Source organism: Lactuca virosa, chromosome 8 (genome assembly GCF_052849685.1).
Source record: "Lactuca virosa cultivar CGN04683 chromosome 8, Lactuca_virosa_CGN04683_v6, whole genome shotgun sequence".
NCBI lineage: Eukaryota > Viridiplantae > Streptophyta > Magnoliopsida > Asterales > Asteraceae > Lactuca > Lactuca virosa.
This window is the reverse complement of record NC_136433.1, coordinates 233,867,915-233,895,543: the sequence shown is the minus strand read 5'-3', so window position 1 is coordinate 233,895,543 and position 27,629 is coordinate 233,867,915. Positions and strand designations below refer to the sequence as shown.

The window sequence follows — 27,629 nt, the reverse complement described above, 5'->3', positions numbered from 1 at the left end:
AATTGTTTTTACCTATCTTCATAAATTCGCAATAAGATTACGTTATCTTTCTTCTTAGTTTTGAATTGTTATTTTGGATCCCGTCCTTAATCGTTTATTATGGGTTAAATATTAATGATAATTGTTTATTTTGCCAAAAGATTGAAATCGTACCATTCAAAAAATTAAATTGGAAAATTAAATAATAAAGGCAAAGTCGTGTTTAAAAAAAATTTCAACCCAAACTAAACCAAACTCGCAAGAAAATAGAACTTTTATACCACTGATGTTAGTCCAAACTTTTTTAGCCCAAACATACGAGTTTTAACATACTATATACAGGAACCATTCTTGCAATTTTGTCTACCGAAAATAACCCTCCGCCTCTTTTAGTCTCATTCATTTTATTTAAAAACAAATCAGAAATTTAATTAATTATCTAATATAATCTTATCCATTGATTAATCCTAATAAAAGGTCACGATTTGTTTTAAAGTTTGAAGTGTTTTAGTATTGATTATGAACACAAATGATTGAGACGATCAAAGTTGTAAATGAAGACAAGATGTAAATAGTATATGTTTGGCTCGATTATGTTTGAATGAGTACACGAGAGAACAAGAGTACAAATGAGAATACACAAAGTGTTCGAACATTTTTCTACTCTATGCACCTATCCTATTTATAGGGTACCTCAAACTCACAAAAAGTTACAAGGGTTAAACATCAAATACTCGAAATAACAATGCCTTGTAAAATAGATAGAGTGTCGAAGTCTTGCTGATTTCGACACCTTAGAGACTCTTTCGACTCCTCAAAATATACATTCGACCCTTACAAAGTTCTTACACTAACTTAAGTTTTTATTAGAACCGTAATTATGAAAACGATAATTAGAGAATTAAATGCAAAGACTGATCATGAAAACGATAATTAGAGAATTAAAATCTTTGACCACATCACAAATTTTTTCAACAGATTAATAAAAAGAAACAAAACCAAAAGAAAATACTACTACAACAGGGACAATTCACCTTCTTCTCAACGAGGTCATGGAGCAGGTAAGCTCGCAAGAATTTCTCTGATCAACCCGAGCCCCTTTTCAGGCAGTTGAAGATGTAAGAAAACACCAACCATGATCACGTTTTGGGATAGAGCAGGTACTACTCTACTACAATCATTAAAAGATAATCCATGGTGACTTACTAAATCACCAAGAGCTTCAGCCAGTCGTGCCTCATAATCTATCGTTGAAGAGGAAGCCCCACAACAAACTTTGTTTCTTTTTTGCGTTTTCTGTATAAAAAAAATTAATAAAAAAAGGGAGGAAATTAAAAATATCAAAAACCAAAAGTACTAACTGGTTGTGTTCATGCATTTTTCCTACGAGCTGATAGGTAAATGAAGTTTCTGATAGTACTCTAAAAGTCACCAATTAAACTGTAAAGAAAAGGTAAAAAGACAAAACTATCCATTTAATTTTCTTAATCATTTTCAAAGAAATAGCCAAAAATTAAGCAAAGGACTTTTAAACTATTAAGAATAACTTATAGAACTTAATCCATGCATTCATCTTTGAAGTTAGGTCGTAAAACACATTATCCTTTTCCTTTGTTTACATAACAAAATGGTTCGAAGCAACTTTGCAACTCATACGAACTCCTATTCACCGGATTTTGTTTCATCATTGTCTTTGAAGCAAAGGTTTTGCATTAACATATCACACTCATAATTTGGATATCGTTATGACTTATGTCATACTTTCTAAGAATATATATAATAAATCCTCATAAGTTAATAAATTTTAACTATATGGCACAAAATATATTTTAGTAAAAAATATTAAATCAACTAAGATTTTATTTACCTGTCCTCGTGTTCCCAACGGGTACTCAATACATGAGTCCATATTTATGCCGGGATATATGGATCTCTTTCGTAGTTCCTCCTCTACTCTACGTATCCGTATCTCAAAATCTTCTGCAGTTAAGGGGTCCAATGTCGCTTGTGGTGGTTGTGGTTGTTGTGAATGGCTAGAATGAGTGCTGCTCAAAGATGGACCAGAGGATGATACCTCATGTCTCCTAAAGTTATTCCGCAAAGGGGAAGCAATTGGGGACAAATCACCATTCATATACCGGATGTACGACAAATAGTACTCTGTAACAGCCTCATTTTCGGACACATGCATCCGAGACTTAGGCCGATGCAACTCATCCTGAAAATAAAGTCACATGTTTTACATCTTTATATTTTTACAACAATATATATATATATATATATATATATATATATATATATATATATATATATATATATATAAAACGAACCTTATCGACATTATAAATGTCGCAAACTTCAACCCACGTCAACCTTCTGATATGCCCCCATCGTGTTATCCGAGGAATATTTTTATTATTATGGCGTATCGAATATTTCCCGCGAATATAAGGAAACATCTCCCAAATCCATATCTAACAAATAATATGCACAAATTGTTATTATTTCAATATTAATATTAAAATATTAAAAAAAAAAAAAATCAATTACATATTTTTTGACCATACCTTAAACGGTGCCGAAAATCCAGACACCGTATATTTCAATTGTTTGTCTTCATTTGCTTTGACATAGTCGTCAATTTTTCCAAAAATCTTTCTCAATTCTCCGTAACTGTGATGCCATAAAAAACTGCCCCACGCGAACCTAAGAATATAAAATAACAACATTTAACTATTTTTAAAAGTAATTAAATAACTTGATTCGGTTTTACCTGTTCCAATCATCCAGGTTTTCAATCAGCCATAGCCATTCTTTTGTTATTTTATCTGTTTTTTCTTTTCCTAGAAACCCTTGGTTGAGAACATATAGTAAACAGGCTCTCACTCCATCCTCGTCTGAAACTGTTTCAAAACGATTACTTAATATAAAATCCCTCACATCCCCAACGCTTAAGGAAGCGTCCGTTCTTTCTCGGAACACACGTGATCGGAACGACGTCTCTTTTTCAGTAAACTCTTTTTTTGTTCTTGGAAATCGACCGAAACGAAAGCCCGTGATCAAACAAAACTCTTCTGCCCCAAACGACATCCGATACTGAGAAATTTGAAAGTGTAGTCTTTCTTCGGCATCCATTTCTTGAGTGGGGCGTAACTGGTGGAGAAACAATCCATGACAAAGTAACGGATCCCCTGTCATTACTTGTACACCCAACCAATATCCGAATGCAGTCGTATGAAATGATTCACGACGTCGACCTTCTAGGCGATCAAGTGCTTCCATTATTTTATTACATGAGCCTTTAACGGTTACACTAGCCAAAAGTTGTTTGTTTGAATGCTGAAAAGGTTGGACAGATAGCATGCTTTAAGATATAAAAACTTAAAAAATCTTGAGAGCAAATCGCAGATGGTTTGGACATCTGTGATTATACAACTTGTTAATACATAGATTGTGCATTAAAGGGTTGTACAATCGCAGATGACATTGCCTGAGTATTAGTCCAATTTTACAAGTCTTTAATGCACAAATGCTTTGTTTATAGGTATTGTTAGACGAAATCACAGGTTTCGTTGGTTATTATGGTCATTTTCTTAATTTTTTTTTGGCTATTTCAATGATTAAGAAAAAAAATGTCTACTTCAATTTTTTGTCAAAAAAAAAATAAAATACTATTTTCAGAGCTAAATCTATAACACCCAGTAAGTCAAAAGCAACCAAGTAGAGTCAAATAAACTTCAACAGAACCTGTGTTTGTGAAACAGAAGGTAATTTAAATTCGGAGTTTCTACAAAAAAATTGTACAACAAAATAAACAAATACCTTTACATTTGATGCTGAAGAAGTAGAGCTTTCTCCAAGATCTATAAGCTCGATCTTGGGGGTTTTCATCTCGCAATTTTAGTAATAAATAAGGGAGCGAGGGCCAAAAGAGCTCGTAAACTGCACCTGATGCACAAATGTTGACTTCAAATCGCCAATTTGATGAATCCAAGCAGTAAGTCTCTATGTAGAGTAGAAACAGCATGATAAACACCACGAAAAAAATCAATGTATATGGAAATATAGGTCCAATACAACAAAATCATCAATTTCAGCAGGAAAAAAAGAGATGAAACATTTTTAGCAAAGTAAAAAAGAGATAAAAAAAAAAAGTATACATTATGAAGCCCTGTCACGCCGGTGAGGATAAGAAAGGATGTCGGCGTGTTAGGGAGGTTTTGGGTGTAATGGTCAATGGTGATTGGATACACTCAATTTACTCCACAGTAGAGGCATGGGGAATACGCACGGAGAGAGAGAGAGAGTCCTGTTTATTTTGCCAAAAGATTGAAATCCAACCATTCAAAAAATAGACTCCTATTTTCTTAAATTTCATTTTATTTTTTAACAGAAATTTACTTATACCATAAATCTATTAAGAGTACCGGCATCAAGCAAATTCGTGGTCTAGGTTGGCGACGCCAACCGTGAACATGACCACGGTGGTTCATAATCAGTCATGGTCGTGGTTGATTGTGATGTACACAACAAATTGCAACGACGAACGAGAGAAAAGGTTGTTTGACTTAGTTGACTAGCCGTTTGATGGATATATTTGGTTTTTTTTTAAAATATGTTTTCAACTATAAATACTACTTTATACAACCATATCTTTCGCATCATTATTTTCTTTCTCTATTTACATAAACACACATTTCTCTTATTAAACTCCAAGTACCATGAATCTCAATCAAAATACCTAGCCAAGCTATCAAAAGCACAATCCTGATAACATTTTTGTGTTAGATACAACTTCACATCAATACTCGAATATGAAATCACCTCAAGGTGGTTTAATGAACTTGCTCCAAAATTGTTCATATATGGCACAACCTCAACTTTTTCAACAATCATATCAAGTTTTCCCACCCTATCAAACAATATTATCCACAACAATTCTAATTTGCTTTCGTATACCAACAACATTTCCAAACACAACTACAACCATCACCACAAAACTACAACCTTCACCACACCAACCTTCACAACCACATTTTTCACCATCGGATTCACTGGATTTTATAGCCGAAACACAACTAGAATATCCCCAACCAAAAAAGAAGAAAGGAAAGAAACGTTAAAACCACTCAAACCAATCAAAACGAAAGGGTGGCTCGGAAAAAAGAGGAATAAAAGAATTTAGCACAAGCGTGAGTTTCGGCTTCTCAAGGCCCCTTAGTCGGAGACACTTAAACATCTACTTGTTTTGGAAAAAAGTTTGAACTGGTTTTTATGATTTAACGGGAAGTGTAAGCCGAAGTCCTAATCAAATTACTTCAAAGTGGCGCAATTTGAGGTTGAAGTGTACCGAATTCGATGGAATTTACATCAATCTTACCAACCTACACAAAAGTAGGTCAAACGATTTTAATGTGTTTAGCATGGGCATGGAAAAATATGAATAAAAACCCACAAAACTTTTCCCTATATCAAACATTGGCTAAATTTGAAGGATGCCACAAAATGGAAACATATGACAAAAGTGGTGGGTGACAACAAAACAAGTTAAGCACTTAAGACAAATATCAAACAAACTTCGGTGAACTTGCGGAAATAAACTTCTGGAAAACGTAAATCAAATGAACACAATATTTAACGTGGTTCGGTCAAGGTGACCTACATCTACGGGCGAACGAGTGAGAGAGAGGGGGAGAGAGAGAGAGAGAGAGAGTGAGTGAGTGAGGATTTTATTAAGCTTTCAAGAACAATTACAATCACACATAAAAGGTTACGCCTCACTTGAGCTCTCAAAACAAAAGAAACTCTCATACTTTCTAATTGCTCCAAAGGATGTGTGTAACATCCCAAAAATCTGGTCTGAAAATTTCTTTCTAAAACATTACTAAATCATAGTATCAAATCATTTCAACATACAAAAAGGGTCATATGATAAATCAGAGTATCTTTTCAAAACACTTGTTCATTTTATCAGAGTAAAACATCCCAGGCTGGCAAACAATGGTGTGTGCCATGCGATCATCCCGAGCTCTTCCCTCCGCTACCGGAAGTACCTGAAACCCAAAACTGAAAACTGTAAGCACGAAGCTTAGTGAGTTCCCCAACCTACCACATACCATACTCATAATCACATACTGGGCCTCGCCCCTGCTGCATCGGGACTAGCCCGGCATTGGACTCGCTCCGGCATCGGGCCCCGCCCGGCATCAGGCCTCGCCTGGCATCGAGCCCCGCTCGGTATACAGATCTGTCTCACTTAGGCCCCGCCTGTCTCTGGGCCCCGCCCGTTAACATATACTAACATACAATCATAGCATAACACATAAACTGAACATATACTACTGGATTCCTGTTCTAAGGCCTCGCCTATCTCGGGCCCCGCCCCTGTCCTGCTACTGATGAGTCATGGAACCCCGTCCATGCTCCTACTGATAGTGAGCTACGGGCCCAACCCACACTCACTCTTTTCCTATCTTGGGCCTCGCCCCTGCTCTGCTGCTAATGAGATATGGAACACCGTCCACACTCTACTATTGGTGAGATACGGGACCTCGCCCACACTCACCTCCCTACCAGGCACATACATGTATCACACAGACAACAAGTATAATCTAACATGGAACTTTCCTCGGGCTTACTCCAGCATCGGATCTTGATCCGGAATAAAAAACACAGAAACCTTCCTCAGGCACCCGCCCGACATCGGACCTTGGTCCGGAATAACATACTAGCATATATTGCCTAGGGCTAACCCCCGGGTCTTCCTACTCATAACTACATGGGCCGGCATTGTGGCCGTAGACCCATACACACAAAGGGAAACTCACCTGCACTGCTGAACTCTGTTGATAACCCTCTGGCTGCTATCCGACAACTCTCCGAACCGCTGCTCCTCTTGCTCCCCGAGCTACCAATACCAAAATAACACTTAGCCTAACTGTCCTCAAGAAGTCAACTAAGTCAACTCTGGTCAAAGTCCTTCTCAAGGTCAAAGTCCTGGTCAAAGTCAACCTTCCAGTTGACACGACTCGTCGAGTTGTTCTGCCAACTCGCCGAGTCCATGCTCCTCAAATCCCAAGACAACCCCGACTTCACACGTGGAGTCTAGCGAGAACTCGACGAGTTCTCCTCCATCTAACACTTCAGGACTATCTTCAACCGACTCGCCGAGTTCATTCCTGAACTCGTCGAGTTCATCATCATCGTATGAATGTCTAGACCATGACTCGCCGAGTTGTATGAACAACTCGTCGAGTTCATATTCATAACTAAGGAGATTGTCTTGGACTCGCCGAGTTCCACCTCGAACTCGTCGAGTACTATGATCTTCATGTCCATTACGGACCCAGTCTGGCTGAATCCTTTACTAACTCCACTCACTTATCCGAATCATAAACAGAAGGGTTTGGGTTTGCGACCCGACTCGCCGAGTCCATGAACGGACTCGTCGAGTCCACTTCGTGACATCTCTATTATGTCGATTACAGTCCATTGCAACACCTTCAACCCATAGATCTGGGCCCCTAATGCTAGCATTGCACGTAAAGTTGCTAACTTTACGTGCATGCAAGGTTTAGACTTTTTACCTCCTAACAGTTGCCAAGTCGATATGGAGGCTGGATCTACTCTTCCTTCCTTGCTCCTTTCTCTCCAAGCTTCCAAGACGCACTCTAAAGGCCCTTAATCTTCTCAAAAGCTCAAGCAATGGAGTTGGGTGGTTAGGGTTTTGGGTTCTGGACGAGAGAGGCTGTAAATGAGCCCCAGGGAAGAGAATAAGATGCTTAAATAGGGTACCAAGTCCTGGAATTAGGGTTTCCAAACCCAGACCAGGCTCGCCGAGTCGGTCACTTAATCTTTGACACGGAACCCGCTCCGACTCGTCGAGTTCTTCCCTAGACTCGATGAGTTGACCCCTTTGACTTAGGGTTTCCTTTCCTTTCTTGGTCTTTCTGATTCTGGGTGTTACAACTCTCCCCCACTTAAACTAGACTTCGTCCTCGAAGTCCGCTACGGCCAACTGTCCTGCAATCTGCTTTCAACCTTCCTGCCTGATGAATCTAACTCTTGCTGACCACTCCTATTGACCTTCCTCCTGGTCATTACGGCTAAACTATTCCCTGCAGATAATACCCTCGAGTGCGTTCTAATCCCGTAAATCCTGAGAACGCAACTTACTCAACTGACAATCCTTCCGGTACTCCTTGAGTACTTATGCTGGTCATCTTAGGGGCCCACCCCTTAACTATGTGCCGCTACGGCCTTCCCAAGGCAACAACACACAATCAAGTCCTTCTCCTATCTCTGTGAAGGACATACCCTTTGCTGTATCTACATTTCCAGCCACTCCCGGTGCTGGTCACTTCACTGATACCTACTGAATGCTTCCTCTTACTATATCCTGATGCTGGATACCGCTCCCAGCGAATGGACCAGATAATCCTTCGAGTAATAGACTCATCCCTGCAACGGTTAGACTCAAACGAGAGCTGCGCAAAAGAGTCAAATCACTCACTCTGAGATTATTTAATTCAGTTGTTAGTGGCCTAGAACCTCTCAGTCGACTAACTACTTCCACTCATGGCTCCCCTTATTGTTGTCCCTGTCCGAAGATTCTAATGTCTCTGATCTGCTCTCCGGACGAACCGAGACCACCCCGGTCCCAACTAATCTGCCCTCATCTTGACCACCGGACTCCTACCGGTTACTGAACTCAAACTCCATTTCTCAGTCGCTCTCAGCGACTCCCGAAGAAAACTTCGGCTAACTACAACTGCTCTGTCTACCTTGCCACTCTGGCTCTCTAATTCCTGGGATCCTCGATCCCCTATCTTGACTCTAAAGTATCTACCAGGTTCCACCTGTGCTGCTAAAATCTCACGGGCCTCACCCACGGGTCTCACCGAAACTAGGTCTAGAGCGGTCTCTCCCTCTAGTTTCACCTGTACTGCTACTAATATACGGGCCTCGCCCACGGGTCTCACCCAACTGTATACTGAAGTGGCCTCTCCTTCAGGTCTCGCCTATCTAGGGCTGTGCAGGCCTGTCTTCATATTGAATCTCAACGAACTATGTCTACCTGATCCTGACCATACTAACTAGGAGATACGGGCCTCGCCCACACTCTGCTAACTAGGAGATACGGGCCCCCGCCCACACTCCTCTATTTAGGAGATACGGGCCCCCGCCCACACTCCTAACTGGCTACTAACAACTGTTGCGGCTATCCCGCAATTTTACCACACTCCCCATGCTGTCTCTACATTGATTACTAATCCAAAAGCATCCCATGCCGGACACTTACTCAGTCTGTATCCTGACTCACTCGAGTCCTGCTGGCGATCCTCCAACCTGGTTTTCCGAACCAGCTATCGTCTAACGTGATTACTATGGTCATCCTGTAGCCTTACTATACTTCCCGTACTGTCTACCTGCTGGTGAATGCTACGGCTGTCCCGTAGTCTTATATCCTGGCTAAAATCACGTCCTGCCGAGAGAATCTTCAACCTGGTTTCCCAAACCAATCATCTACCGCTCGCTATTACACGTACTCAACACTGGGAAGTTTCCCAAACTCCCAACTCACGCGTTTATCATCCGAACAGCCACTCGGACTATTACCCTGCTCAATAGAGTTGCGAACTCATTCCAACTCCTTACTTACTTCTGTTCCTGAATACTTTGAGGGCTCTCCCCCACTTTGACTCAACTAGCTCCTTGCAGTTTTCTGTCTGGTAAGGATTCCCATTTCTTCTTACCACTCCACGATCGTGCTGCTAAAATGATTCTTACCGCTGCTAGTGCTCCAAAGCTAACCGACACCATGACGCCTTCGTCCTTGAAAGCTAGCGAGATACTTCTAGAGTCCCAAATTCACGCTTGCTACAGCGACCGCATCCTGAGTAACCTGCTCTAAAAGGGTACAACTACGGACTACCACTCTAAAACCCATGGTATGCAGATGGCATATAGCTCAATCATAAGTAGGAAACAGAATCCAAAGTACAACCACTAATATCGATGCAGTACCATAGCAAATACATCACAGATAAAACTGTCAAACAAATAAAGGATACGCACCTGCCACATCCGGGGCTGCTCTCATGTCATCTGAAACCAACTGGTACGCCCTGCTCCGTGCCGTAGGCGCCTCTGCCCGGCCCTGCCGACCGTCGGTGATCCTCAAAATCGCAAGGGCAGGTGCTATCACCTGTCCTGCTGAAAACAAACTCGGACATTGGGCTTTCTTGTGGCCCCTCTGACTGCAATGAAAACATATCAGGTCTGATCCCTGAGTGGTGGCAGCAGTACAATCTCTGCTAAAATGACCAGTCCGGCCGCACTTGAAGCAGCCTGAATCCCCACCACTACCACTCCTGCACGCACCCTCGTGTGTCCTTCCACGCTTCCCGCATCGGCTGCGGCTCTGGAAATCCCTCGATCTCGAGTCTGACCCCTTGGGTCTCTTGCCTGAACCTGTGGTTACCTGTATCTCATCCGGTTTCCTCTTCCTCTCTAACTCCAAATCAATCTCTCTCTCTCTCTCTCTCTCTCTCTCTGTCACGAGCAATCATGTCCTCCAGTGTCTTACAGCTGGACCTGCTTACAAACTGCCTGATGTCACATCTCAGCATCTCGTGATACCGAGCCTTCTTCATCTCCTCGTCCGCCACATACTGCGGTATGAGAAGGGCTCTCTCTCTAAACTTGGCGGTGATCTCCGCCATAGTCTCTGTCGTCTGCTTCAAATCCTGAAACTCTCGTGCTAGCTGCTGTACCTCGATCACTGGTGCAAACTCGGCCCTGAACCTAGCCGAGAAATCAACCTATGTCATCGCGTCCAACACGTAATCATCTCCAATGGCATGTCCAACCTCCTCCCACGAATCTCGTGCTCTGTCCTTCAGAAGACAGGAGGCAATTCGGACCTTGTCCCCCCGGGACATCGGCTCGTACAAAAGGCGTTGGCAACATCGGCCAACCACCTGCTGCTAGCGATGGGGTCCCTAGCCCCATGATAATCTGGTGCACCACAAGCTCTAAACTCTCAGAATGTCAAAGTACGCGCTCCTATCATAGCAACCATCTCTGCACGGAAGTCTCCCAGCCTCTCATCTAATATCTCCAGTATGCCCTCCTTGACTGTGCCAAAGATCACAAGAGTCTGATCTAGAATACTACGAGTAACCTCGACTGATATAAACTCCCTCATCCGCTCCTCGAGCTGCTCGGTCCCTAAACCCGAGCCTGATCCCTCTCCGGCGCCTGATCCACCAACTGGTCTACCCCGTAGTGTCACCATTCTGCAACATATCATAACTATCATTAACATACACATCTCTACTGAGGGATCACACTCACACTACAAGTTCCCCGGTTTCATCTCAGCCCTTCTTGAATCGAGTATAGATCCTCTGCTTTCAGTAGTATGGGCCCCTACTACCTTCCACATCTATCCGTACTTTCCTCAAGAGTTGCCTCGACTACACCAAGTCCCTTTCACCGTTACTAACACTGCTCCCAACACTACTCTCATCCTAGGCTTGCCCTAGGGTAACCTCCAACTCACTATTTGCCATCAGCTGCATAAGAAGTCCTTGTTATCACCCCTTAACTAACTCGCGAATACCATTACATATTGCTTAGACTAGATAATTCTTCGAATGAGAGGTCCTACCCTACAACTGTTGGACTCAAACAAGAGCTGCGAAATAGGGCTAGACCTAACCTTCTGAAATTATTTAGTCCTTGCAATATGTAACTTAACATATTCGTTTACTAGTTAATCAGAGATAACTAAAACTCCTAATAGCAAAAAGCAAGCAGCATTCGGGCATTGGGAAAGCTAACCACATAATACACTCAAGCTGTTCCATCCTCTAGTCAGGAATCTGTTCTAGCATGCAATTCATAAAGCTCATACACATATAACAGGCACATAAGGCATCCTCCTAGATCCTTAGCCCTAATCTAGCATGCAGTTCTAATAAGCATATCATAACATAACTTGTATGGGTATTTTGGGGTACTTACTTGAGCTCGGCTGATTGCATGCACCACACCCTTTTTCTTTTCAAAGTTCTTTTCTTTCTAAAATTCCTTTTTACTCTTTTCTTTCCTTTTTCTCAAAGCTTTTTTTCAAAAAAAAAAAATGATTTCCCTTTTGAAAATTTTCATACCAATTCCTCAGTTTGAGTCCAGACACACCCGAGAGCATGCCCGAATCCCTCAAACCAAGGCTCTGATACCAACTTGTAACATCCCAAAAATCTGGTCCGAAAATTTCTTTTTAAAACATTACTAAATCATAGTATCAAATCATTTCAACATACAAAAAGGGTTATATGATAAATCAGAGTATCTTTTCAAAACACTTGTTCATTTTATCAGAGTAAAACATCCCAGGCTGGCAAACTATGGTGTGTGTCATGCGATCATCCCGAGCTCTTCCCTCCGCTACCGGAAGTACCTGAAACCCAAAACTGAAAACTGTAAGCACGAAGCTTAGTGAGTTCCCCAACCTACCACATACCATACTCATAATCACATACTGGGCCTCGCCCCTGCTGCATCGGGACTAGCCCGGCATCGGACTCGCTCCGGCATCGGGCCCCGCCCGGCATCAGGCCTCGCCTGGCATCGAGCCCCGCTCGGTATACAGATCTGTCTCACTTAGGCCCCGCCCGTCTCTGGGCCCCGCCCGCTAACATATACTAACATACAATCATAGCATAACACATAAACTAAACATATACTACTGGATTCCTGTTCTAAGGCCTCGCTTATCTCGGGCCCCGCCCCTGTCCTGCTACTGATGAGTCATGGAACCCCGTCCATGCTCCTACTGATAGTGAGCTACGGGCCCAGCCCACACTCACTCCCTTCCTATCTTGGGCCTCACCCCTGCTCTGCTGCTAATGAGATATAAAACACCGTCCACACTCTGCTATTGGTGAGATACGGGACCTCGCCCACACTCACCTCCCTACCAGGCACATACATGTATCACACAGACAACAAGTATAATCTAACATGCAACTTTCCTCGGACTTACCCCGACATCAGATCTTGATCCGGAATAACAAACACAGAAACCTTCCTTAGGCACCCGCCTGACATCGTACCTTGGTCCGGAATAACATACTAGCGTATAGTGCCTAGGGCTAACCCCCGAGTCTTCCTACTCATAACTACATGGGCCGGCATTGTGGCCGTAGACCCATACACACAAAGGGAAACTCACATGCACTGCTGAACTCTGTTGATAACCCTCTGGCTGCTATCCGACAACTCTCCGAACCGCTGCTCCTCTAGCTCCCCGAGCTACCAATACCAAAATAACACTTAGCCTAACTGTCCTCAAGAAGTCAACTAAGTCAACTCTGGTCAAAGTCCTTCTCAAGGTCAAAGTCCTGGTCAAAGTCAACCTTCCAGTTGACTCGACTCGTCAAGTTGTTCTGCCAACTCGCCGAGTCCATGCTCCTCAAATCCCAAGACAACCTCGACTTCACTCGTCGAGTCTAGCAAGAACTCGACGAGTTCTCCTCCATCTAACACTTCGGGACTATCTTCAACCGACTCGCCGAGTTCATTCCTGAACTTGTCGAGTTCATCATCATCGTATGAATGTCTAGACCATGACTCGCCGAGTTGTATGAACAACTCGTCGAGTTCATCTTCATAACTAAGGAGATTGTCTTGGACATGCCAAGTTCCACCTCGAACTCGTCGAGTACTATGATCTTCATGTCCATTACGGACCCAGTCTGGCTGAATCCTTTACTAACTCCACTCACTGATCCGAATCATAAACAGAAGGGTTTGGGTTTGCGACCCGAATCGTCGAGTCCATGAACTGACTCGTCGAGTCCACTTCGTGACATCTCTATTATGTCGATTACAGTCCATTGCAACACCTTTAACCATAGATCTGGGCCCCTAATGCTAGCATTGCACGTAAAGTTGCTAACTTTACGTGCATGCAAGGTGTTATGAGGCTAGAACACTTAATCCAAGCTACAATGAAGGCCTAGGTCATGAAATGGGACCTTATCTTGATAAAGCCAACAACTTTGAGCTTCTAAAGCTCAAGAGTGTCCAGATCTGTTGTCCAATCCATCCTCAAAGGCTTAATACTCGGATTCTACTTGGAAATGATCCAATTGTGACAAAAAGGCAAGCTAGAAAGATGATCTATCATTTGAAAGCTCAAGGTTCAGACTTTTTACCTCCTAACAGTTGCCAAGTCGATATGGAGGCTGGATTTACTCTTCCTTCCTTGCTCCTTTCTCTCCAAGCTTCCAAGACGCACTCTAAAGGCCCTTAATCTTCTCAAAAGCTCAAGTAATGGAGTTGGGTGGCTAGGGTTTTGGGTTCTGGACGAGAGAGGCTGTAAACGAGCCCTACGGAAGAGAATAAGATGCTTAAATAGGGTACCAAGTCCCAGAATTAGGGTTTCCAAACCCAGACCAGAGTCGCCGAGTCCAGTCACCGACTCGCCGAGTCGGTCACTTAATCTTTGACACGGAACCCACTCCGACTCGTCGAGTTCTTCCCTAGACTCGTCGAGTTGACCCCTTTGACTTAGGGTTTCCTTTCCTTTCTTGTTCTTTCTGATTCTGGGTGTTACAATGTGCTCTCAACCTCACAATGATTGCTCTTCTGAAATTTATATGAAAAGAGCAATGAGTGGGGATATGAGCCTATTTATAGGCAAGCAGTGGAAACCCTATTTCTGATGGGACAGACCCATCCATAATTAGCCCATTAAGGGGATGCCCCAATCTCCAACTAATCACGGTTTGCCATGTAAATGCTTTTGGAACCTTCAACCTCATGAGCATCAACCAAACACATGATGGAGAACCATGAGCCATAGTGGAGCATCATGATGCATAGGTAGTGCATCATAGACATTAGTGACCCAACATCCATCATGGTGGCACCACATGGTGTATTCCTTGAGCAAAACCAACTTCTGATCATCGTAAAGGACTTCATACCATGCATAGATCATCATGGTACATCCTCTACCAAGTTGGCGCAATGACACACAAATGAAGATAAAATCCAGATCTTAGCACCACAATGGGACTAGAACAGTTAAAGATTCAACCTTTAGCCTTGGAGTTGTCCAAAATCTAACTCAAATCCATCAAAAAGGCCAAAACAAGAATATAAAGCACTAAAACTCCAAATACTCTTAGATCCATAAATGAAATGTAATAAAGCAAGAATATTTTCAACTTACAAAGGTCCATAAGGTAGATGAAGGTAGGAATCAACAAGATTCAATCTTCCAAGCACAACCTTTCCTTCCTTTCTTCTCCAAAAAAACCAAATATGCACTAATAGAGGTTCAAGGAGAGATGAAGAGCTTAAATCATGAAGAGGGAGGCTAGGGTTTACTCCCATGGGCTCTATATGTGATGGAACCTAAGAAAAATAACCTAAAACACGAGACCATTTCCTTTAAATACGGTGAAAACCCTAAATTTATGGGCTTGGGCTGCACAGTCACCACTTCGTGGTTACAATCTTACCAAGCCATGGTTACGAGCTTTTGCTCATTCCTTTCCAACTTTAAACAATCATAACTTCTTTGTTTCAAATAAATTTTCAGTGATCTTTATATGCACGCGAGGGTATTAAGAAGCCCCATAATTTTATCTAATTGCTTTTGACTTAACATATACCAAACTAAATCCATTAATTCATGCAAAGAATCTCGAAATGTAACGCCCGCAGATTCGGGCTAGTCAATATAGAGACAATGAGCGTCAAAAATGACTTTTTGATAGAAGATTATGTAGAATAAATAATCTTAACCAAGTTATAGTATATGTCACAAAGGTTCCGTACATATAAAGAACGCCGAAATCCGAGTTATAACGAAGAAGTTATGACCAGTCGAAGTTTTACGGCAAAACCGGCACGACACCGGGAATCGTAAGAAGTGAATTTTTGATAAACTACTTTTTACTCTTATATATCTAAATGAATGTTGTAGCATATGTTAAACCGAGAGTGTGCATAAAAAGAACGTAAAAATCTGACTTCGTATAAGGAATTTATGATTTTTCTAAGATTTCGCGTAGCAGTATACGGCCCGGAATTCGAATATTAGATCGACCGATTTTTAGCCGACATAACCTAAACTAGAATCGAAGGTCTCGTTAATAGTAGCTCAACGGTAAAAAGACAGACGAAAACGGACGTCGAATAAAGAAGTTATGAATTTTTAACGGACTTTTCCTGTCCCGGCCTGTTAAAAATATAACTTTAAAAATAAAGTCAAAATTAGCCAACAGAGTCTAAATGAAAGTTGTAGAGTACAACCCCACCTACGCGTTAATATAAAGAACGTAAAAAACGGAGCTCGTATGCAAATGTTACGGATTTTAGAAAAAGGTTGTTTGACTTAGTTGACTAGCCGTTTGACGGATATATTTGATTTTTTTTTAAAATATGTTTTCAACTATAAATACTACTTTATACAACCATATCTTTCGCATCATTATTTTCTTTCTCTATTTACATAAACACACATTTCTCTTAGAAGATAATTAGTTTTTAGAGTAACCAGCGAGTGACACGTGGCGCAATCTGAGCCACACCTTTTTCCCCACGACTTTGCATGAGATCGCGACACGTGACACATTACGCCCAGTGTAATTTTGAGTATGCTTAGTGTAACCATTAAAAACCCATTACGCTCAGCCTAATTCTTGAGTACGCTCAGCGTACTCGGCACTGGCAGCCTATAAATAGAGGCGTTTTTCCTCATTTTTCTTCACACCTTTTCTCAACTTCTCTCCCATATACCCCAAAGCCTCAAGGGTTTTTTCTAGACTTTCTTAGGAGTTAGTAGCGAGTCCCGGAGCACCATAAGGCCCTTAGAAGAAAAGCTTTCGGCTCAAAAGTTCTGCCCGCGCAGAGCGCGGTTCTTCGCTAAACTCCAATATAAGTGAGTTATGCCTACCCTACTTTAAATATAGCTTATGTTTAAATATAATATCGTTATTATGAACCTATAAATAAGATTTATCAATGATTCAAATTCGTTATACTGATTGATCTACTTACGGGGATGATGTCTAGGCTGTGATTTAATGAGGTGTTTAAAGTGGGATTTCCAAACAGTATACTTCGTATACCAAACGGACCCTACCTCCGATATGATCCTACCTGGTTGTTCCTTACTTGATAGATCATGAAAGTAGACTTTGAGTTAATGATGAATATAGACTAATAATTAGTCGCAATAAAGATTAGATTAAAACTTAGCGATAATAAATAGAATCGTTAGAAGCGAAGCGCTGCCCGAGTTTGGAATCATCACTTTGAAAAGTGAGTGCATAGTTACCTTCATCTTACACATAGATATGAAGTATTTTATATAAATTACGTGCTATGTGTGCATATTATCGGTATACTTACTATCTATGCTGGATGAAAGATTTTATACATGTTTTAAATGATTTAAACTGTATATGTATTTTATATCTACGAATATGTTGGGTAAAACATGGGTAGATGGACGATGAGAGACGAAAGATGATATGAGTAAACATTGGAAACTATAGACTTAGTGCCTAATCAATAACATCGGCAGCTATGGACTTAGTGCCTGTTAGATAAACGTTGGTAACTATGAACTTAGTACCTATTAGATAAACGCTGGTAGCTATGGACTTAGTACCTGTTAGATAAACGTTGGTAGCTACGGACTTAGTGCCTGATAAATGAACTTAAGCAGCTATGGATTTAGTGCTTTACGAACGAGCATTGGCAGCTATGGACTTAGTGCCTGTCGTATAAACCCTGGAAGCAATGGACTTCAGATTGAACGAATGTAGGATAAATGATTCTTAGGGTAGACCCTTAAGAATAAAGAAGATATTATGGATGAGTAATTGGGTTAACTGGTTAATGATTAAACATAATAATTATATTATTGTGGGTTGAAAACCCTATGTACTCACCAGGTTTCCCAACCTGAACCACTCAGTTTATTTGTATCATAGGTGTTGATATGAAGTTACATTACACTGAGAGATTAAGGAGATGTAAATCACTAGTGATAATGAATGTAAGTTCTGTTTATGCTTATGTTTCTGTATTGACGATGACATCCCAATGTTTTAAAAATGAATAAAATACATTTCTTCGGAAATGCTTGATAACGTATTTATCATGTTTTCTGGGAACAAATTCCGCAACACTTTTCTATAAAAGGTTACTCTGATTTTCAAAATAAAGCATAAACAAATCGGTCTTTTCTGGTAGTGAAAATGGGGATGTCACACGAAATATCACTTTTCTAATTTTACTCTTTTTGGCTCCAAAACACAATTCAAGGACTTAAATCACTTAACCAACGTCATGAACATCTAATAAGGTCTAAACATTATTTACCTGAAGCCTAAAGCCTTTACTTGATCGAATTACATCCTGTTATTCTGAAATTAGAAACATCCACAAACTGGGTGTTACAACTCTCAGGTGGGTGGACACTTGAACCTGATCCCACATCGGTTGGAAATGAGAACTAAGAATTCCTTATAAAAGGGTGTGGATAACTTCCTTATCACAACACATTTTAAATCCGCGTGGACAACGGATCCCATAAGAACTCTATAGTTAAGCATGCCTGGGCGAGAGCAATTTAGGGATGGATGACCCCTTGAGAAATTTTCGTGCCGGGAGCCCAAAGTGGACAATATTGTGATATATGCTAGATGGGGATGTTACAAATGGTATCAGAGCTAGGGTGTGGGTCTATGTGTTCGATAGAGACGTCAAACCCTATAAAGGGGGTGAAGGTGGGTGGACACTTGTGTTGGATTAGGTGTCTAAGCCCATAACTATAATTGGTATGTACTTGACCCGATACAAGCATGGTCTATTTGGGTTGTAACACTCTGGAACAATTTGATAGGATGGATATTTGAGAAAGAGGTTAATGTGATTTATTAATATATTATAAGTATAATATATTGATTGAGAAATCATATTATTTAATTAGTATTAATCAAGAATTAATTTAGTGATCAAAAGAGACTAATTAAATTAACAGGGACTGATTGTGTGAATCAGTGATATATATAGTTTGGGCTAATGATCCATATTGATTAGTAATGGACTAAGTTCATGTAAGACTCCATGAAGAGTTAGTCCAAAGGGCTTATCATATGGATTATTGGATTAAGGCCTAAGGAAGTGGATTAGGGTTTCACTCTTGGATTCTACACTATATAAATGTAACCCCTAAGCTAAAAAACGTGCACTAGTGATTCCAAGAAGCTCTAGACGATTTTTGTGTCTCCAAACCTCTCTCTCAAGTTCTTCCTCTTGTTCTTGGTTTGTTATAAGACATTTGAGGCATCACACTTGAGGTACTAGACTCTTGAAAGACCAATTCCTACAAGCTACAATTAAGAGGTATTCTTCTAACTTACTTTTATGTTTCAATTACCAATATTGTATGCTAGTTGTAGGTTTCAAGCTTTGTAAATTTTTGTTGCATGTATAACTAGAGAAAACTTAGATCCAAAGCTATTAGGGCTGTATGTGCACCATAGGAGTGTTATAGTACACAAAACCCAACAATGGTATCAGAGTCATGAGTGTTTTCTGTTATATAGATGCATAGATTAATTGTTCAAAGTTGAAAAAATTGAAAATCTACACTCTGACAGGGGGGACGCGACGAGTCCATATATGAACTCAACGAGTTCATGATGAACTCGATGAGTCCATGAGCTGACTCGACGAGTTCAGCAGTCTGTTTGCAGTTTTTCGGGTTTTTTTGGCCAGAATTGGATTTGGATCAATACCTTAAACTGTTTTGTATCATAAAATCTATTTTTTTATATGGTAATGATTATCCCATCCAATTAAAAGATAAATTGTCAAATTATAGAATAAATACTAACTTATATGATAAACTAGTTATTAGTGTAATTTGATTTGAAATTATCTTACTACAAAAGTTGTATTATGATCAAATTGGTAAAAGATAAAATTGTTATTTTATTAAGTTTAAAATTTGATCTAAATGTTTTTGGAGAGTTACAAAACTTGGTTTTAAGTTTTGGAATTCTAAAAGTTTTTTTTAGGAGTTACAATATTTGTCATCAAATTTGGAACTCAAAAGTTTTGAAGAGTTTCATAACTTGTCCTCAAGTTATGGAACATGAAAAGTCTCACTCATAAAAAAAACATTAACTCCTTAACTTATGGAGTTCAAAAGTTTTTCAAGAATTACAAAACTTGCCCTCAAGTTTTAAAAGTTGAAAAGTCCCAATTAAGAAACATTGAATTCATAGAAACCCTAGTAATTTGAAAAGTTTTCAAAAATATAACTCATGGGTTCATAACTTAAAATTAATTAAATAGTTTTAATTTGATTTAGCATCTTGATGTTTTTTGAATAGTTCAATTAACTCTTATGGACTTTATTAATAGTTAATTAAATGTTTAATTAAAAGAGTATTATTAAATCCATAATCATATGGTTTAAGTTTAATTTTAAACCATCAAGTATTTTAAAAGATTAAAATACGCCCTTATATTATATAAAACTAAAAGTCTAATATTATATATATATATATATATATATATATATATATATATATATATATATATATATATATATATAATTAAAAGGTCAGCCTTACCGTTAGTAGGCCTCATTCACGAAGCCAATCTATAAGTGGGGGGGGGGGTATAAGGAAACTGCCTATAAAATGGCAGTTGAATGGGTATCCACTTTCACCCACCGCTTCCTTGATTGGTGGAGGGTCGTTAGCCGAACGGGTAGGATAGGACACAAACTTCCATTAAAAGTATAATGAAAATACTAAGTAACTAAACACTTATAAATTCCCAATCTTAGTTACTTAGGAAAAATGTGAATTTGGTGCTATTCCATGAAATTGCACTTTGCACCTTGTTAAGTCGTCAGTGGAGCGTGTGTGGTTAACCGACACACTAATTTGGGACTAACAATGTGTGGCAAAGGGTAGCTTGATATTAATCATGGATCAATGGAGCGTGTATGGTTAACCGACACATTGATTAGGTGATTTGTAACATTAAGTGTACCAAGCTAATTTGCATGGTTATTCACACCTTGTTTGTGATCCTCGGCATCCCAGTCACAAAATTAAAGGGCATAATCGAGAGTAAACATGTCATTGAAAAGGTTCAATGAACCTCAAAAGATCTAGGAGTTTCAATTCATTTAAAACCTAAAATTCATTTTCGTTTTTCATGGTGGAAATTGGTAAATCGTCATTTACCTACCTTTAAATATTTTGCAATTGGATTACGACATCCCTCTTCCGAACTGTAAAATATTGTGTTGGGTCCTAGCCTTAATATTTCATTTTGGGTGTTATATTAAGGACTTAAATCAACGAAAATTGAATTTCTCCCTTGTAGATGTCTAGTTCAGACAACTATGGTCTTCCCGAATCTTTTTGAAAATAAGCTTTCCTAATGAAGATGATGTTCCCAAAAATCGTACTTCACTTCCTCCACCTCCGCCAATAGTTCTCCCTAACCCACATGTTAGAAGACTTGAAAAGTTCAAGATCACTCAAGCCCTATTGGCAAGCAAATATGAAGATGGAAAGTCTGTATGTGCTCACGTCTTGGACATGAAGGTTTAGGAATGTTGGGTGTCGTGTTCCCAAGGAAGCTGAGTGTTGACTTGGTTCTTCATTCACTACCTAAGTCATATAGTGAGTTTGTTAAAGACTACTATGTGACAGATCACGATGTGACCCTTATCGATCTTACCTATTTGCTTATTGCTGCTGAATCAACAATGATTTGGCGCACTGGTAAAGCAAACCTGATTGGAAGATCTACTTCCCAAGCTACCATGGACATAGGCAATGACATGAATATCCCAGAAATGATTCCTTCTCCTAAAGGAAAGGAATTGGCCATGATCAAAAGTTTGATTATAAGAGAAAAGCCAGTTCCGAGATAGTTCCATGTGCAAATGCCAAAAAGTCCACTTTTTTCTATTGCTAAGAGAAGGGGAATTGGTTGCGAAGCTGTCGTATCTACCTGAAGGACCACAAGCATGGTAAAGTCGAAATGTTTGACTCTGCTTCAGGTAAGTCCACTATATAACTCTGTTAAGTTCCTATTTGAAGATTGTTAATACATGATCTGATGAGATCACATTTTGATGTTTTGTGGGATCAAAGAAAAGAAAGGAAGCTTAAAGGAAAAGCATGTTGAGTCTGATCGCGAAAAGATGGATTTCGATTGCATGATTCGATGATCAGAATTGTGAGCTGCTACTTAAGAGCTATGATAGATTGCTTAGAAATATGTAGTAACATAGTTTTCATTTGTAATTTCATTGTAAGGACAAGTTTTTCCGCAATTTTATAAATAAAGAATTTTTTTTATCTTTTTTATATTTCCTTGCAATGGCATTTGTGAAAATTGATGTTTGTATGTTTCTATTTTTTTAGCAATATGGATTTGATTCTTTCGTTTGTGGTAGTGTCTAAATTTACAAAATAAGGAAAGATTCGCATCATCAAGTTTCAATTGGACAAAAACTTGGAATCATGCAACTTGTATTGTATGATGAATGACAACCTTCATCTTTGGGAAATTAAGACTAATTCCTTGTTCACATGTATATGTGAGTCAAGTGAAGGACTAGGGGATCGGGTACACCTGGTTGTGCACTGGTCGGGTCCACCACAAAGAACGATAAGACTATTCGTCATGATTTACTAAAAGTTTAGTAAATATGGTTATGCTTACAAGATTAAGTGTAATTCTGAATCATTAAAAAAGTTTCAATGTATAGCAGAACGAATAAGAAGAATCAATTAGGCAGAAAGATAAAAAGTTTCTCCAATCTGAAAGGAAAGGAGAGTACTTGAGTATCGTATTTTATGATCATCTTAATGATAATGAAACCATATCACAATTGATTCTCTAAGGACATCTTGGTGCATTTGTATGGCTAAGAAGAGGAACCGTGAATTGTTGAAATGGTTAAACCAAGAAGATGAGTCATACTTCGTTCTAAAATCGAGTCTTTGAGTCATTCTCCAAGATTGTAACATGAGTGACATATCTTAAGTAGGTTTATAACACATTTGTAATTGGTAGTTGTGATGTCTTGGATAAGACAAAGACCAACTAAGACCGATTATATGAAGTGTCATTCTTGATAAGAATCCACAGTCACTCATGAATATTTGTTTGTCAAGGAATGTTTCTTGACAAGAGAATCTTATATGTCAAGAGATCAGTGGGAGTCTTAAAGATCTTGAAAAGGTTTCAAGAACTAATCAAGAATAAACTTGTTATTAATCACTAGCACACGACTTAAGGTTAACCTATTGTGATGACATATTCTTGTTTATGTGCCCATTCCAGTTAAGGTTGACTATGCATGTGAGTTCTATGAGTTCTCAATTGTTTGCATAAGGCAAAGCACCTTGATCAGTGAAAGTTCATTGATCAGTAAGGGTGATCTGCTCAACAACTTGGAAGACATGGTAGGCCCTTGTGCTGCCAAGTGGCAAGAAATTAAGATTAAACAAGTTCAGTCCATATGAGGATGAGTTTGTCAGAGACCTTATCTTATGGTAATGGTTGGGAATGACAGATTCACATGGATATGAACACATACACCATAAAATCTAAGTGTCATAAGGTTTCTCTCCAATTCATAGAAATAATTGTGAGGAAACGTTTTCACTAAGTAGATTTTAAGGAGATAGCATTTGTGATATTTGCATTCTCAAATTCGATTATGATTACGGAATCCCTCTTCATAGTTCGAATTGTGAGAAATGACAAAAGGTCTAAACATTCGGGACTTATTACTGTAAGTTCTGAAATTGTTTAGACACACATGTGAGCTATCTAAGGAAAGGTGTATGAGTTTGAGAAGCCTAGATAAAGTCTTATCGAAGCATCTTGTATCAGAAATCTGAACTTTGGTAAGAAAATCAACAAGTATTGATTTCTAGAAGTCCAGCTTATTTCTGAGTACATGTCAAAGCTAGTGGGAGTATAAGTGTTATTCTATTAAAGAAATAATCGTTATGCTAGTGGGAGCATAATCATTATGGTAAGTGTTGCAAGTTAGCAATGTTAATGATAGAAAACAAAAGTTTCATTTCGCAAAGTTGCAGAGTTTGAAAAGTTGTTTTGCTATAATTAAGGGAGAGGAACTCATACTTCATTTCAAATATAAAAGCTTAGATTGTGAGATTTTAATCAAATTTAGTCAAGGATATATATGAATGTTATGTTGGAATAGTTCAACATAAGGAAATTCTATAGCAAGAGAATGGTAAAGTATCATGTCTTTATGTAAGACATTATGAATCGTATCCCATATGCTTCGGGTACAGGATCGATTACATATGCTATAATATTCATGTGTTCTGAATTTTCCGAATGCCAAGGGTATTAAGAGAGAAATAGGACCAGAACCAAATATGACTAAAGTAGTTAAACAATTGTCAAGGACAATCTAAGGTTCGCTAAGGATTGATTGCTTAAATCTGGAAGTACAGTAATGAATGGACCATATTGACATTATTATGAATAGGCAGGATTTTATTAATAATGAGTTGTTGTATGAAAAATATGGAAATGTTTCCATATTGGGAGTTGGATATTAGGAATCTATGTGGAATTTAGAAACTTTTATGCAAGAAGAATGTTCAAATGAATGTACTTTGAAATTGAGACTTCATTTCCCTGGAATTGTTCTTGTAACAATCTCCAAAGGAATACTTTGTAATATCGTTGGCAAAGTCTCTGTGACTTCTGTACCTCGACATTACGAAAGGAATCATTGCATAATTGTTTAGAATCTGACACATTCTAATAGTGACAGGAATTTGGCATTCTTACACTTGTGACAAAGATTTGGAGTTGTGAAATGAGTTTCATTGAAGATGTATTCAATTGATCTATTTCACAAAGAAAGGACCATAGGTAAACATAGTGTGCATGCTTGGAGCATGGGATAACTATTGTTTTAATTCAAGTATAAAGTTGATAAATCGAAACATTATACAATGAATAATGTGTAATCAATATGGTGATTAAATAAAAGGTGTTTTATTTATATTCAAAAGTTTTGAGACCATATTGGATTCGATTATTCTTGTGTTTTACTTTGCATGTTTTGACTTCCCTAATAATAAGATTATTCAAACTATCCACAGTCGATCATACTTTGGAAGTAGGTATTGAAGCTAGACTGTCATTAATATGTATGTAGATTGTCTAAAGGTGTTTAGACATAACACAACTTTGTTGCAGTATTCATGAGTACTCCTGTTATAAGATTTGAGTATTGGACTAAACCCACGCTCATTTGAATCACTTCATGGATTTTATCACGAGTGATCATGAGACGATAATATCTTATATTCTTGAAACGGAGAGATAGGAGTTGCAGTTTACAAGTCGGTTGCACATTGATGCTATGAAAACGCACCAGTAAGTTGGTGTTATAAAACATATCATTGTGTGTGATTTGATGAGTAAACAAAGAAAGCACATGAGTCGAAGTTTATCTGTTCCTTTTACCCAATGTGGATAAAAGCAATATATGTGGGCCCCTAGATGATTTAGTGATGACAACCCTAAGCGCTTGGCCAAGCCTGGACTGATTTGATTTGTTCAATTAGTTGGTCGTCATAAATCGAAAATCGGGAAACAACACATGAACAGAGAGAATGATTATAATCCTTGTCACAGTTCATACAATATCTAGAATGGAGGAATATACGATCCCTTATCTAATGGACGCCTTACTAATAACATCAGAGTTCGACAACGGTCTTTTTGAGAGCTACGATTGCTAATTGGATTTTGAAGTCGTACTTGCAATAATAGTTATTAGACTTATCCAAGTGGGAGACTGTTGGATTAGGTGTCTAAGCTCATAATTATAATTGGTATGTACTTGAACCGATACAAGCATGGTCCATTTGGGTTGTAACACTCTGGAACAATTTGATACGATGGATATTTGAAAAAGAGGTTAATGTGCTTTATTAATATATTATAAGTATAATATATTAATTGAGAAATCATATTATTTAATTAGTATTGATCAAGAATTAATTTGGAATTAATTTAGTGATCAAAAGAGACTAATTAAATTAACGGGGACTGATTGTGTAAATCAGTGATATATATAGTTTGGGCTAATGATCCATATTGATTAGTAATGGACTAAGTGTTGGGTTTTAAGCACTATAACACTCTTATGGTGCACATGCAACCCTAGATGCTTTGGATCTATGGTTTCTCTAATTATACATGCATTTTCAATTTTCCAAAGCATACAACCTAACTAGCATACAATGGATGATATACAATACAAAACTCATAGTTAGATGAATACCTCTTGATGTGGTTGTAGTTCTTGGCCTTTGAAAGCTTTAGCACCTCAAGTGTGATGCCTCTAATGTGTCACAAACACCAAATGCAAGAGGAGACTTGAGAGAATAAGCTAGTTAGCACAAAATCAATATCACTCTCTTAGAATGAATGGTGTAACCGATTTTGGCTCTAGGGGTGTGATTTTATAGTGTTGCAAATGCTAAGGTTACATTCATGCAAACCCTAATGCACCATGACCTTTCATATTACTTAGGCTCCATGGGTTAAACCTCCATGGACTATCCATGTTGGTTTAGCCCATCCTAATTAACCTTTGGCCCACACTATAAGAATCATTGATTTACTTAATCAGTCCCCTTATATTTAATTAGTCTCTTTTGATCATTAAATTAATTCCAAATTAATTCTTGATCAATACTAATTAAATAATATGATTTCTCAATTAATATATTATACTTATAATACATTAATAAATCATAAATACCCTTATTCTCAAAAGTCCATCCTATCAAATTGCACTGGTGAAGGCAACCCAAAAGGACCATGCTACTATCGGGTCAAATACATCCCAGTTATAGTTATGGGCTTAGACACTAAATCCAACAGTCTCCCACTTGGATAAGTCTAATAACTATAACTGCCAATGCAACTTCAGGATCCGATTAGCATCTTAGCTTTCAAAAGCCGCTGTCGAACTCTGACCTAGTCAGTGACGCGTCCTTTAGATAACGGATCATATAATCCTTTATTCTTCAAGATATCATGCGGACAAATACCTAGAACATAGTCATACTTATTGTCTTGCAGTTTGTTTCCCGATTTCCGATTTTTCTAACATAGAACATAACTGAACGCATCAATTTAGTTCTGACCGGGCCCGACACATAAGTCAAGACAAAATCATCGAGGGGCCCAAGATATCGCTTTTAATCCTCTTAGGATAAAAGGAACAGATAAACTTCTACATTATATGCTTGTACTAACTACTCATCAAATCATGCACAACGATACGTTTTATAACATCAAGTTACTGATGCATTTTCGTATCATCAATGCACAACCAACTCGTAGTCAACAACTCATATATCTTAGTTTGAAGACTATATGATATTATCGTCTCACAATCACTCATGATAAATTCCATGAAGTGATTTAGGTGAGCGTGGGTTTAATCCAATACTCAAATCTTATTTCAGGAGCACTCATGAACGTTGTAGCATACTTTTGCT

At 38.9% G+C, this 27,629-nt stretch overlaps 1 protein-coding gene across 2 annotated transcripts; it reads right to left on the bottom strand.

Annotated features, from left to right (window-relative positions):
• Positions 1 to 894: 894 nt before the first annotated feature.
• On the bottom strand, positions 895 to 4,286 carry LOC145129267 (uncharacterized). 2 transcript variants are annotated; one of them, XM_079063962.1, is made up of 7 exons: positions 4,140 to 4,286; positions 3,802 to 3,984; positions 2,753 to 3,318; positions 2,547 to 2,685; positions 2,310 to 2,453; positions 1,847 to 2,197; positions 895 to 1,275 (listed from the first exon to the last, which is right to left on the bottom strand). In XM_079063962.1, the coding sequence occupies exons 2-7, from the start codon at positions 3,868 to 3,870 to the stop codon at positions 1,030 to 1,032; spliced, it is 1,515 nt and encodes a 504-aa protein (XP_078920088.1). In that variant the 5' UTR covers positions 3,871 to 3,984; positions 4,140 to 4,286; the 3' UTR covers positions 895 to 1,029. The 2 variants fall into 2 exon arrangements, with proteins under 2 accessions (XP_078920088.1, XP_078920089.1); XM_079063963.1 differs by having other exon boundaries at positions 3,802 to 4,286.
• Between the last annotated feature and the right edge of the window lie 23,343 nt (positions 4,287 to 27,629).